This window comes from Trachemys scripta, chromosome 8 (genome assembly GCF_013100865.1).
Source record: "Trachemys scripta elegans isolate TJP31775 chromosome 8, CAS_Tse_1.0, whole genome shotgun sequence".
Classification (NCBI taxonomy): Eukaryota; Metazoa; Chordata; order Testudines; family Emydidae; genus Trachemys; species Trachemys scripta.
The window spans coordinates 93,808,250-93,822,864 of NC_048305.1; the positions used below are offsets into that span (position 1 = coordinate 93,808,250).

General features: G+C 43.2%; 1 protein-coding gene across 9 annotated transcripts in view; it reads right to left on the minus strand.

The window, feature by feature from the left end:
* The window catches only part of FGGY (FGGY carbohydrate kinase domain containing), a 332,123-nt gene that overhangs the window by 143,054 nt on the left and 174,454 nt on the right, over window positions 1-14,615 (minus strand). For all 9 annotated transcript variants that reach the window (XM_034778551.1, XM_034778550.1, XM_034778547.1 and 6 more), the window contains one exon: window positions 14,163-14,251. Coding sequence is in view for 6 of the 9 variants with exons in the window: in XM_034778547.1 (XP_034634438.1) it covers window positions 14,163-14,251 (89 nt within the window). In the remaining 3 variants the exon portion in view is untranslated. The remainder of the gene's footprint in view (window positions 1-14,162; window positions 14,252-14,615) is intronic.

Below are 14,615 nucleotides of genomic sequence, written 5' to 3' on the forward strand. Positions count from 1 at the left end.
CTATTGTTACAACCATGCCGTGTTACAATAAATAAATAAAAAAAAAACAGGAGGGGAGATTGGTAGTGAAAGCATAGGTTTGGGAGTCAGGAGGAGTAGGCCATAATCCAGGCTCTGACACAGACTTGCTTTGTGAAGTAGGACAAGTCACATAGGCTGGGATTTTCAAAAATACCTACACAAGCTAGGTATCCAATTCCTACTGGAAGTCAATGAGACTTAGATGCCCAACTCCTTTAGGTACTTTTGAAAATCTCACCCTTAAAACACTGCCTTGGTTTCCCCAACTGTAAAATCAGGGTAATTCCTCTCTACTCAGACAGATATTTTAAGGCCTAATTCACTGAGACTTCCTCTTATGCAAGGTACTGTACTATAGAAGGGAACAGTTTAAAAATAACAACAACAACAACAACAAAAGGAATCTCCCACTTTTAGATTTATTTGGAACTTGTGGCCACGTGGCAATTAATGTAAGCATGCTGTAATCCTTTAAGCATTGTGTCCAAGCACACACACACATACACACACACACTTTTAGATAGATAGATAGATAGATAGATATTCACACACACAAATTGCATACTATATAGTATCTTTTCGTTTTATTGATGGGAACTCTTTTGGCATGTGGATTATCGTACTCAGAAGCCTGTGTTTAGAAATTTACTGAGTAGTTGCGTTATATACATATACATACAATAAACGTACTATTATTGCTGAAAAGGCCCTAAGAGAAATATAAACAAAGTTGCCTTCTATTCTATTTTAAATCGAGACAAAAATAGCTGCCATGACACCAGTGACTTCTGCTCTTGTTGACTGGAGAGGAGAGCTCACGAATGGAGATGGGTTTGTGCAGATTACCTACCCACAGTATTTAACACAAACAGGAGTTCAGAGAAGATGCCATGGAACTGTGATGGCCAAGGGCTTTGTACAGTATGTAAGCCCTGATGGAGTTCTCAGGTCATACTGCAATAGAGATCAGTAACAGAAATAATAACTATGTGATGTCCTAAGGGAGCCGTGGTGCCAGGGGAGAGAGGGGAGAGCGCTGCGAAAACACAATCCCTCAACTGGGTTGGATCTACCATTCCCTGCCAGTTCCCAGGATCTGTGGGGTTTGGCCACCACCCACCCCCTCCAGTTCCTTAATAGAACCCCAATCCCACTCCCACTGGCTAGAAATTCAGTAAAGTGAATATCAGAGTTTCCTGGTCACCCTTCTGCAGATACTAGGAGAAAGGGGTTATTATCTGAACCTTAATAGAGAAGCTAGTAATTAAGATTTTCATATATATGAATATATATTACTCCAGCATATGATAAATGAGGAAAGGGTTCCTTAAATACAGGCTCCTTTTCCTTGATGGAAAATTTTATCTTCTACTCACCCGAAATAAATGCAAATGACTATTATGGAAAAATGAAAGGTATAGGATCATTTTCTGTGGTGCAGTAATTTGTTTCTTCAAATCTTTCCTATGATATACAAGGTTGCATTTAGAAGATGAAGGAATAATAATGATTAACAAGAAGTGAATACATAAATTCTGATAGAAAGTGCTTAGGAACTTCTTACCCATCATTAGAAAGAAAGAACGAACCACTATCACCCTGGGCGAGATCAGAGCTTAACAGCCAACAGAACACACATTCAATCCCTGAGATCATTTTCCTGAAATAGAAAACTACATCTGTTTCTCAAATTTCACATCAAGCCACCGCATAGCCCAAACTGCAGGGAACAGCAGAGCCAAGCCTGCCTTCAGGCTTGTGGGAGTAAGCACCAGAAAACAAGATGATTCTTTCACATCACCACATTCCTCATTTGCTATCTAAACTTACAAACACCCCTGTTGAACAGAATTTGTAGCGGGGTTGCTTATCAAGCAGTCTTTACTTTGTCAAATTAAGACACATTGCCTCGGATTAGTGAGACTCCTTGAGTTCAAAATGACTTCATGCTTGGCTTAGAGTTCAATGTCTCTGTGGCAAGCTTCCAGTAATACATCTACTACAGCTCCTGCCCCCACTCCTTTTCTATACTGACCTAGCTGACTTTTTCCTAAAGGCAAACAAGCACAATACAAAATTAAGGGCCTGGCACTGTCACTGTTAATTAAGAGCCCAAACACCTTTTAAAAAAAATCTTTATAGAAGTAACCATGTACATAAGATGTGAATGTAAACCCTTGAAACATATTGAGAGAGCGTATTTAAAGGTGTTAAAAACTTGGAATGCAATTTCATTCCACTGTACAGCTATAGGTAAACATTACTTAGGCCCTACTAAGAGGAAAGATCTGAAAATCATTTGGAAAACACATCAGTTTCTCTTGCTAATGTTTTGTAAAGGACATTTGTACAATAACAATAGCTAGCATTTTCTGTTTGCCTGTATGCTTCCTGGTAAACATTCACAATACATATTAACAATTTTTATAACCAAGACACAAACAAAACTCCTGCAGACTACTTAGTAACTAAAGACCCCTAGGACACAATCTTTTAAAGCAACAAGGAGTCTGGTGGCACCTTAAAGACTAACAGATTTATTTGGGCATAAGCTTTCGTGAGTAAAAACCTCACTTCTTCAGATGCACCTTTTGAAGGGACATGTCAACTTGAAATCTAGTCAATTTCTAAAAATGAGTTAAGTCATGTCCTGTACTGCACCTGTCCTTGAGGCCCCTGCCAATTTTTGTGTGTATACAATCATATTTTCCTATTTTAAAGCATGTTTCTCTCCCCTCTTGCTGTGCATACAGAAAGAAGTGGAAAGTAACTGCCTATAAAAGGAGAAAACAGTGAAACTGTTTATATACAAATTGGTATCAAATGCACAAAGTGAACAATCTGAATAACTAGTAATAACTATTCCTCTTTAATTTCTTTCAGTTACAGACATCTTAGATGCTAGTTGTAATAGTAATAGGTGCAAACTTTCAGACACAGTGTGATTTTTAAGTTGACAATTTCCCTTTAAAGTTGTGATTCTTTCTTCAAACAGCCATGATACTGGCATAGAAAGAAACAGGAATAAAATGAACTTAAAATAAACTTTTTAAAATATGGGGGGAAAGTCTGGAACATGGAAAGAGACAAAACCTCTTTGCAGGGAGGTCTCAATTCTGCTCCCACTGAAACCAATGACAAAAATCTCAAATGATGTTGATGGTAACAGGATTAGGACCATAAAACAGACATTCACTGCCAGCGTAATAAGTGCCCTGAAATACAAAAGGTTGATACCTTTAGAACTAACACTACTCAAGTAACTGGAGTCTTGTTACTTTATGTCTAATTTTCTTATTTTAAAATAGAATTTTCTGGTCCAGTTTGCCAGTTAAACAGATTTTGGTTAACACTAATGAGAAATTAAGGTGATTACTTTGACCATCAGGAAAAGGGACTATATTATTCCAGAAATACAAAAGAAGCAAAGAATTATAGGGATGCATCCAATTCACCGACTCATCCAAAACTACTATGAAAGATTTCTTGAATATGGATAGGCCAAGGACAGAATGGACATGGAGCCTGAGCTCCACTCCCAACACTAATAATAATAAAAAATAATAATAGCTAGCTAGTATATCATGCTTTTCATCATCAGATCACAATGCTCTTTAAAAAGGAGGTCAATATCATTATCCTGGTTATACAGATGGGGAAACTGAGGTACAGAGAGAGGACGTGTCTCACCCAGCAGGCTAGTAGCAGAGCTGGGAGTAGAACAGAGGTCTCCCGAATCCCAGTCTATCCACCAGTCCACACTGCTTCCACTAGGCCATACTATAGATGCACAATTCCAGTAGATCACACTACAAGTACAGTTATATAATGGACACAATTATCGCACACACTGCCACAAAAAAAATAAATTAAAAAATGGAGGGTTCATGAAAAGAAAAAGACGTCCCAGCTTCCCCACAAAACAGGAGTCACCAAAACCCCTCTCCTCAATAATGAGGGCACTCCCACTCTTTCAGGCATAATACTTTTCTACCTCAGGTCCTTAGCATGGCCGTATGAAACATGTCACTGTTTCCACACTGGTGAAAGGGGCAACTGAACTAGTCTCAGATGGCCACATTCTGAATTCACTAAAAGCGTGGAAAACAGGGACAGTCACAAAAGGTAGTGGGTCTCTCTCTTGGTTTGGAAAAGGTTCAGTCATAGGGCAGCATACTGTCGGCTCTGGCACAGGAAGTTCACGGACACTTTGTCTGTCCTGCTTAAGAAATTAAAATAGCATCCCTTGTTCCCTAAGATAAATTCCCTTTTTCCCCAAATGAGTCTGTGTCTGAAGTCTTGGGTTTCATTTTATAAACAGAACCCCAAACTCCAGCACAATGGAGGATATTGCCTCTGCCACATGGGCCATGATGCTAATCAGTGCAGCCTTGTAAAAGATGCCCAGGCCCTTTTCTTTCCAGAGAGAAGCCTGATTTTTAGACCAGGCATCTTTTGAAGTTGGCACAGAATGTAAACAAGGAGAAGCTGAACACCAGAATCCCAGCCAAGGAGTATTCATTAGTCATCATGGCAGTGCTGGGAAGGAGGGGGAGGGAAGTTGACCACAAGTCTCTGAGCTGATCCGGTACTGCATCTTATTAACCTCCTTAAAAAGACACACACTCCTCTCAGAGAGTCGGATACATGCATCCGACGAAGTGGGCATTCATCCACAAAAGCTTATGCTCCAATACATCTGTTAGTCTTAAAGATGCCACAGGACTCTCTGTTGCTTTTTACAGATCCAGACTAACACGGCTACCCCTCTGATACTTGACTCCTCTCAGCTTGTTCCTTCTAATAAATTCTCTAACAAGCACCAATTTCCCCCCACAAACTCTCTCTCTTTCAAGTTTTCAGCACTGAACTATCTACTGACCTACATGTGGTACTCAATATAGCCCCCCACTACCTTGCCTTGAATGATTTATCCCCACAACCTGTCTGTGAGGTAGGGAAGTGCAATTATCCCCATTTTACAGGGGAGGAACTGAGGCACAGAGACAAACTGACTCGCCCAAGGTCAAATGAGAAGACTGTGGCAGAGTAGGGGCTTGCACCCAGCTCTTCTAAGTCACTGACTAGTACCATAACCACTGGATCATCCACTCTCCTGTTTTACTAATGGCTTCCATTGTTCCAAATAAATCAGGAGATGGATACTGCCTTCTGTTACTCTGGTGCACATCTGAATTAACTCCTTTGGTATCACCGGAGTTATTTTGGAGTTAATGCTGTGTAACAGAGCAGAATCTGACCCTAATGTTGTGCAACTGTTATAAAAGGCTCAGATCCTCAGTTGGTGTAAACTGGCAGCTATTCCAATTTACACCAGATGAGGAACTGAACTCAGGTGTTCAATAGATTTTCTATCTCCTTTCAGCCTGGCCTGTTTACAGGAATTTCTGTTTTTTTAATATATATTATATACATAGTAAATCTAATATTAGTTGACCATAAACATCTGCCTTTGGGTCTGTGTAATGTAGACAATGCCCATAAATGTACGAATCAGCTTCTTATAGAAATTATTTTATTTGGGCCAGGTTCGGACGCTGAGATCTCTGTGAGGAAGCCATCTGCAGATAATCTCTGAGATCCCACACAGAAGGGGAAGGATCAACTGCCTGCACGACAACATCTTCTCTTCCAGAGAGTCCAAGGGGCCAGTAGCTAGAGAGTAATTAAGCAGGGTCTCTCTGCAGGACTTTTTTTTTTTTAAAAGGCTGATCAAATTTAGTGTCAATCATTTTGTCTGAGTGAACCATGCAGACTTTCAAATGGGACCTGACCCTTAGGTCTGCTCATCCCATTCTAGACTTCTCAAGTTCTTATTTTTACTTTCCCAGCATTTCTACCTTCCTATGTACAGTAGGTAACTGTTTTCTTTTTTTTACAAGCACACCCAGTGCCACGTTGGACACACTCCACCTCTGTTATGGATCAGCTGATATTCTTAACTATGATTCCAAAGCCTGTTCCACAGTTGTAATTTTTTTTAATGGTTCATCTTAAGCCAAATAAATCGACTGGAGCCTCTACCTTTCTAATGAGCGAATTGCTTGTAATTAGAGATGCCCCCGAAGCAAAATCCTGGATCAGAACACCCCTGATGTGGAAATTCGGATGTGGCTCCAGATCTGACTTTGCAGCCCAGCCCCATTCTTGTTTGCGTTGCAGTCCTTAAGGAGATTTCAGAAGTTCTCTGTGTATCTCTATGTATCTCTGACAAGAGTTCTCCATCCATAATACAGTCACCTGTAGCTGGACCAATTGTGCATGGAAGATTATTTTTAAGCTACCTTGACTCAAAACACCATATAAAGAAAAAGTTAGAGGTAATAGGTGGAGGAGGGTGGTGGTGAGTCATACTCACCATGAGTAAAAGTGCTGAGCCTTTGAAGAGCATTACTAACACATCTGAGAAAAACAACTCTCTCCTCCTCTCCCCCCCACAATAGCTTTGCTGGAACAAGCCAGGTGAAAATCTAAATGTCAAGACTGATGCCTATCCTTTCTATATTAAAAAAAGTATCCATACCATTTTTTAAGGTAGAACCCAGCTGGGGAAACACATCAATCCTAAGAAAAGCAGCACTGCATATCATTTAGAACAAAGGCCTTATTTTTCATTGTTCCGAAGTAGGAATCTTAGAAAATGAATACATTTTTGTATAAGGAAGATCCCAGACAATAATCCTCTGTGAACAGCTGGAGTTTACTGGAAACCCCTAAAAATACAGCAATTTTGAACTCGTTCTATGCAGCTACTGGATGCATGGTGTCTATCATCAAGACGACTAGTAACAAAAGGTAGTTGTTCAAATCTCAGAATATGTTTGAGCTGCCTGCCTTCAGGTATGAAGCATATAAGGACATTTCTGTGGATTTTATGTAGATCCATAGTACAACTCGTAGATATGCAGTGAGGGGGATTCAAGCCATTAAGGATTACTCAAATGCCAAAGATATACAAATTTAAGCTTACAAACACACTAAACTGTTTAAGTACACAGTTCCCTGATCCTGAATGTGCCAGACAGGGAGGCCTGCAAAGATTTGTACATGTGATTAACTCTACACACTGTGAATAGTCCCCCAGAAGCCAAAGGGGATATTCAGAGTATGTAACGTACGTGTGAAAGTCTTTGAAGAATCAGGGCTCAGACCTGTACCAATGATAATGAAGCAGGAGCAATGGGGTGCATAGAAATGGAAACATTTCGCAACAAAAATCCCTTCAGGATCATAGTTACTCTACCAAGGTATCCATCAGCAAAAACTTACAAGATTCCTCCTTTATTGTGGCCGAGTTCTGCCACTTTTACTCACACTGACTAGTACTGTGCCTCACTCTTAGTAGTCCCACTGAGAAAGGGTGCAAGAATCTGGCCCTTGATTTGTTCACACTTGCACAGCACTTTGAACATAGGAAGTACACAGTACATTTGGAGTATACACCAGTATTCTACAGTATCATTCATAACAATTTGTGAGATTCGGCCCAGCACAGAATTCACAACCCAGCAGAAGATGGGCCCAACACAGCTTTAAGCCACTGGTGTGCCCGCCCAAGTCTGGAGCAGAACCGAATGTAACTCAGACAACTCTGGAGATCCAGCTAACTTATGGCAGCCTGTCGCCAGCTGATTAGGGACAGCATCATTGCTGAGAAACTCCATAGCATTACCCCTGACATAACATTCCCACTCAAGCCCTGTCCCTAGCATGCCTCTTATGACCAGGTTTATAAACGGAATCTTGATGACAACCTGATGTTGTCCTCCTTAGTTCTTGCACCTGGAAAATTCTCCTATCTGGATCGGAGGGGTTTAGACTCATTTTCTGCCTCTTCCAGCCTCTTTACCTGGTGCACCAAGGGCTGGAGAGGAGGCTGCAAATTTCACCCAATAAGCTTACAATAGCATTACTGTAGTGCTTGGACCATCGTAGTAGAATATTGTGGTTTATTTATCAGATCTCTCTACCCTCGCATTATTGTTATTTGTATTGCAGTCATGTCTAGGGGGCCCAGTAAGCGACTGGAGGCCCATTGTACTAGACACTGATCACAGAAAGACTATCCCAGCTGCAAAGAACTCACAATTTCTTATCCAACAAAAGACGACAGGCAGATGAAACAAAGAGATGGGAGAGCACCAGGTAACAGTAAGAAGACTATGGTTAGTGCAGTAAGCAGTGATCACAGCAAACCACCAGCCTACCTACAGTCTAGCGTTTTGTGGAAAATCACAGCAGCGGTGAGTTTTAAGGAGTGATTGGAAGGAAGACACAATAAGAGGCTTTAACCCATAAGGGCAGCTTTGTCATCTCGTTATCCTGGTTTCCATCAATCTTCTTTACTACTGCAGCAGCAGTTGTTACCAAACACTTGGATCCATCAGGTATTACAAGCAGGATGGCTGCAGACACAGTGTAACCCTTGCAATTTAATCGGATCATTTGTTTCCCCAAGAGACTTAAGGATTAGTCAGCATGACAGTGAAGTTTTCCTTTTAAGTCTGGGGGAAGACTGTGCTGTTCTTTCCCATCTGCTCTCCCAAGCTGCAGAAGGATGGAGGTTAAGTGATCGCGTTACAAAAAAACAAACAAACAAAAAAACCCACAAGGGATAGAAATATTTTCTTTAAAAACTTTCTGCCAACACTATCCAAGAAGAGGATGAGTGGCCCAACTCTTGTACCCCTAAACTGGCGACATGACTGTCATTAAGAGAGATGACCGCTGGCTCAACATACTAAACGTTGGTGACTTGATCCTCCTACTTTCAAAGCTGTTAGTCTTATCCTAGCGGGGTCAGGTTAAGATTGAATTACAGCACAAGCAGCTAGTTTCTGGGTCTGAATGTGCCAGACAGGGAGGACTGTTGTTCCTCAGAGGACGAGAACATTTAAAAAAAAAAAAAAAAGGAGGATCTCTTTTACACAGAGTGTGACTGCCAACACTGAAAGCAGGAGGGAGGCAGAAGGCCCAGGAGTATTGTAACTTGATGCATCACTGCTATGGATTTCTCTCCTCTTAACAAGGTAAAAAATAGCTTTTTTAACACCCCCCCCCCCCGTTTGAAACCATCTCCCTCCTTTAACAATGATCTGGAAATGCCGTGTTTCAAGAATTTCCCTGTGTTAGAGTTACACACGTTCAGAAAATACACGGAGTGCACTCTCTTTAGCTTCCCAAGTCTTCACCACGCTGAGAACATTTCACGTTTTACTCATGTATTTTTTTAAAGTATTAATCATCTGGCCCCGTGGCCTAGTTGTAGAGCCCAGTGTGTTTGGGGAAAAGGGGGGTTGATTCCCACTCTGCTCTCTTACTCACCACGTTGTCAGGGAGTGAAGTACTACAGAGGGCACTCATACCCCAATGAAAAATAGCTCAAAATTATCCTCTCCAGCTTGCTAGGTAGAATCACTGGAAGACTTCAAGGACTTATAGCCAGGTAAGGGGGTAGCAACAGGCACATATCCTCTGTGCACCCAGGAGCTCTAGGAGGAAGCCCGTCTCACGGTGCTGTCTATGGGGTGGCGGGTCCTGCCCTATGCCACACTCACGGACAGGGACAATGCAAGGGAGGGGCAGGAATGGTCACATGCCCCTCCCTAGAGGCCTGGGGGGACACATTCCAGAGGGGGGAGGGGAGTTAGAGCTGTGCTCAGGTACGTGCCTCAGGTCAGGAGGAGAGTGCCTGGCCTGTGCTCTGCAGCTGCTTGCCCTGCCCTGGTGAGCTTCTTTCTTGCATCAAGGGGGCAAAATGGGAGGGAGGAAGGTGGGGCTGCTGGGGATGCTGGGAATGATCGTGGGGGGTCATGGGGGGTCAGCATAGGCCAGGGCTGGGAGTCGGGGGTGGATGAGGAAGGGGGTGGCTGCAGCAAGGAAACAGCCATGTGGGCCTGGATTAGGGTTACCATAGTTCAATACTGCAAAAAGAGGACACTCCACAGGGCCCCTGCCCCGCCCCAACTCCGCCCCTTCCCCAAAGTCCCCGCCCCAACTCCGCCCCCTCCCCTGAGCACCCCGCATTCCCCCTCCTCCCTCCCTCCCCCCGGCTGCTGCTGCGCTGGGGAAGTTGCTTCGGACCCCGCCGGGGTGGAGAGCGGTGGGAGCCGGGAAAGTTGGAGCCCGGGGAGGAGGCGGCTGCGCGCTCGGATGTCCCCCGCACTCGGGGTCCCCCGAGCGTCTTTTGCCCGAGTGCGAGTGGCTGCAGCAAAACTAACAATTCCCCCGATCTGCGGGGGCACAGAGGCGGCGGGTGGCATCCGAGTGCGCAGCCACCTCCTCCCCGGGCTCCAGCTGCTGCTGCGCTGGGGAAGTTGCTTTGGCCCCGACACGCGGTGGAGAGCGGCAGGAGCCGGGAAAGTTGGAGCCCGGGGAGGAGGCGGTCCCCTTACCATGCCTCCCTATTTTCCTGGACATGTTCTGCTTTTTGGAAATTCCTCCTGGACGGGGATTTGAGGACCAAAAAGCCAGACATGTCAAAAAGCCGGACGTATGGTAACCCTAGCCTGGATGGATGGGCATCTGGTATTTTTTTAAAGATTGAAACAAAGAGAAGCACCGAAGACCTCTCTGGCTTGTAGGAAAAGAGTGGGGTAGAGTCTGTGTATATAGTGGTAGCCCAGGGGTGAATGCTTTCCCACTCACTCCATTGCCCTCCCAGAATTCCAGGTCAGAATTAAAATACCCCGGATTTCCTCCCTCACATGATGAATCCCTTAGGATTAATTATGGTAGGACCACAATTCCCAGGGATTTTCTGTTCAGGCCATCGTGTCTGCAGCCAAGTGAACTTCACCTTGCTAAGGCCCCTACTATTGGGGTTGACAAGAGCAGCTCAAGGCCATGGGCCAGCTGAGTTCTCTGGGCTGGGGTGTAACTGCTTGAGCTCTCTGGTTGGATACTCAAGTGGTTTGAACTGGGACTTTCTAACATGCCCAGTGCCCCTTCCTTGTTTCCTTGCCCCTCTTCTGAATGGGAAGGTCTAAACTGGGGAAATAGGCAGTGTTTAAAAACGTGTTTCCTAACGTGCTTGAACTATCACGTTTTTCAATACAACCTATTTCCTAGTCTAGACAGGGTGGGCCAATGTCATAGCCCCACATTCCATTCTTCACTCAGGTTTGGCTTTAAAGAGGGAAATTGCTCTATTGTATAATAAGCAGGGCTGTGGGTGTGTTTTCCAGCAATGCGTCTTTTGGTTTTCATTATTCACCTTCTCTCATAGCCTTGAGACAGAAGCAGTTACTGACTGTAGGGTCCTCTGAGAGCCACAAACCCCTCTCCTGTTTTTGCTGGGAGTGTGATTTGTAGCTAATGCTGGAAGAGCTGTACAGCATGTTTAGCTGACGGCCTCTTTCACGGGATGCCCTTAGCAGCACATTCCGAGGTGGCACCTGATTTTAATACGTAAAGTCTTTTGATTGAGGAAGTTTGGACAGGTCAGGTGGTTTGTTTGCATTAGCACTCTGGTTTCTGTAGGTCTACAGCGTATGCGCCCTATTCCCAGAGTAGCATTTTGGTGGTCTTGCTATGTAACAAGAGAGCCACTTCCAGCTCACATTGGAAATATAGAAAGTAGCAACGATGGCAATGGTTTCACTGCAAAGTGTTTGCCAAGAAAGGATAAGGACAAAATGTTGTTAGCTGGTTTCTCCCACCAAGTGCAAAGTACACAGCAGGTATGCAGTGATCCTGAGTGTCACCTTACTGCATCCATCCCTGCAGTGGCTGAATGTTACATTCTATCACAATAAGTGGATACCTAATAGGGGCTTATAAGTTAGAAGCTGTGAAAATACTGTATACAGAGTGGGGTATTAGAAGGTATGCTGTATTGTATACACTGGTGGGTTGGAAGGTATGGCATATTGTGTACAGTGGGGTATGGGAAGGTATGCTATACTGGATTGCATACAGTGAGATATTGAAAGGTATGGCATATTGTTGCACTTTGAAAGCTAGGGGTATAATTAACCTGTTGCAATTCCCCGGACTCCAGTGAAATTACACCAGGGGTAAAATTGGCCTTCTGCATCTACTGTGCTGGAAACCACTGTGTGGCATAAGGGAAAGCAAAGGCTTCTCAGAGGCAAGGAGGAGACAGAGCATGTGAGGTGAGGGAAGGGGAGGAGGCAGAGCTAAACTCCGATATACCCAGTTCTCAGCTAGCTTAAGGTCCTTGGGGGATCTTTCTACTGGGCACAGTGGAGAATTAAGCCCAAATCAGTGAAATAAGCATCTTGGCCTGGTATCCCCATTTATATAGCTGTTGTTAGAGGAAAACAGTCTCTTACATTTTAAAATAAGTGATACAGAAGTAAAGGTGGATCAGCGGTCTCATTGGTTTGATGGGGATATAGCAGCTCGAGAGCATAAAATTCTCATTCACTTTAGCAGGGTTCAAAGCCAGCTAGATAGCAAATCAATGACACATTTTTGTGCACCGTCTGAGCAAGACCTTGCTAATTTGCTTCTAAGTCCCCATTCTATTGTCCAAATTGCACCACCATAATCTTTAAATTGTGTCCCCTTACTATCAGCAGTTACTAGTTGCCTATGCTCATGGATGTGCCTATAAAGCACAACTAATATTTAGCATTCTGTGAGCAGATGCAAAAGAACAGTAGTATCTCCCTTCATCCAGTCTTCAGCCAGAAAGTCGGTGGCCAGAAGCGAAAGTCATGCATACTTTCACAAGGCATTGCCATGCATGATATCCTTGTTTGGAACCTTGGGATTCATGCTCTTGACACTAGTGTAGGTCAGACATGCTGTGGAGCAGCTGAGAGGGAAACTTCAGACTACAAGCTCTTCGGGGCAGGGACAGTCTTTTTGTTGAGTGTTTGTACAGCAAAATGGGGTCCTAGCCTATGACTGGAGCTCATGGGAGCTACCGCATGACAAGTAACAACAATACTAAGTAAGTTCTTACAATAAATAATACTCTTGGCCAGGGGTTGGTTGGTTTGTTTTAAACAAACCCGGTACTGGTCCACTCATGGAAATGAAATTCTTGACAACTGGCAGCTATTTAAATGGATAGACAGAAAGTCCTAACCTGAACACAAAAGGGTAGGGGGCAAGGGAGACCTGTCCTATATTCCTGGGGAGGGTCAGGGTACACCTATGCTGCAAAAAAAAGACCAGGGGCAGTGAGTCTCAGAGCCTGGATCAACTATGGGGATAAAAATGTTCTGACGTTCTGGTTTGGGCTGGAGCCTGGGCTCAGACTCTCCCCGAAACTGGATTTCAGAGCCCGGAGTACAGCCTGAGTCAGAACATCTACACTGGTATTTTTAGGCCTATAGCACAAGCCCGAGTCAGTTGACCCAGGCTCCAAGACTCACTGTTGTGGGTCTTTTTTTGCAGTGTAGACATACCCTTAAACTATGCCAGGCCTGATTGTCCTCTTACACTAGTTTTACACAGTTACAACTCCACTGACTTCAGTGGAGATATTCTTGACTTATACCACCCTGAAAGTAGAATCACGCCGTATGTATTTTTTAAATAGCTAGTATTGTATCTTACTAAACTTTCAAAAGTACTTGTACATCTGTGGTGTTATTCTTTCTTTAATCAGGATTTTAAATAATTTTCTCAAGGCAACACTATTAATTGCTCCCTACGATATACATAACACACTCGGATATTTGAGGTTTAAGTATGTGCTTTTCTGGGATGTTTTTGGGGAGTGATTTTATACCCATTGTTCATTTTTAACAAGATTTATTAGATCTCACACACTCAAAAAATGTTTTGTTTGGGGGTTTTTTGGTCAAAAACTGCAGCAATTTCATTTGTCAGTGAAAAAAAATTTCAATGGACTACAACTTGAAATAGGTAAAGCAATCTTGCTTATGGTCCAAAAATGGAGCACGAGATCAATTAACTGATGGCTGTAGCAACATACTGTATCTGAGGATTACAGCGCTCACAGGAACGACTGTGTTCAGGAATGTACACTGGAAGTAGGAGATAGATTCAAGATGTTTTTGAATAGGCTAAATCACATACAGATGTACATACAGCATGTCCAGTCAAAATGATTTAAGGCAGAAACATGCACAGGAAAAATAGATGAAGAAAAACAAATCATGCAGTTATAATTAACATACCTTGCAGTGACACCTGTTGCTTTCCATGATAAGAAATCTGGAAGATCAAAGAAGTAGCCTGCCTTTTTCCAGCAAGACTCTCTCAAGTTCTGACAAAATTTAAAAAGAGATAGACATGAGTTGCAATCATGGTCTGCCTTCATTTTTAAAAACAAATTCCAAGTCAGCTGCCAGTTACCTAAAAAAAAACAACCCACAACAATATTTTTTCCTAATGTAAAACTCTGAGCATGCCGCTCTTCAACCTGTGACTACTCCACTGACTTTAAAATGATTTACTGGCTACAGTGTTGGGTCTTTCCACTTGCCGGATGGTGCTAATGAGAACACAGTTTTCCCAAATGTGGGTTTACAGAGGCATCCTTTTCAAAATGACAAGTGGAGCCTTCACCTGCTAAAATTAACAGCAATTTCCACTTTGGAGCTCCACTATATCAGTCTCCTTTTAAGTTC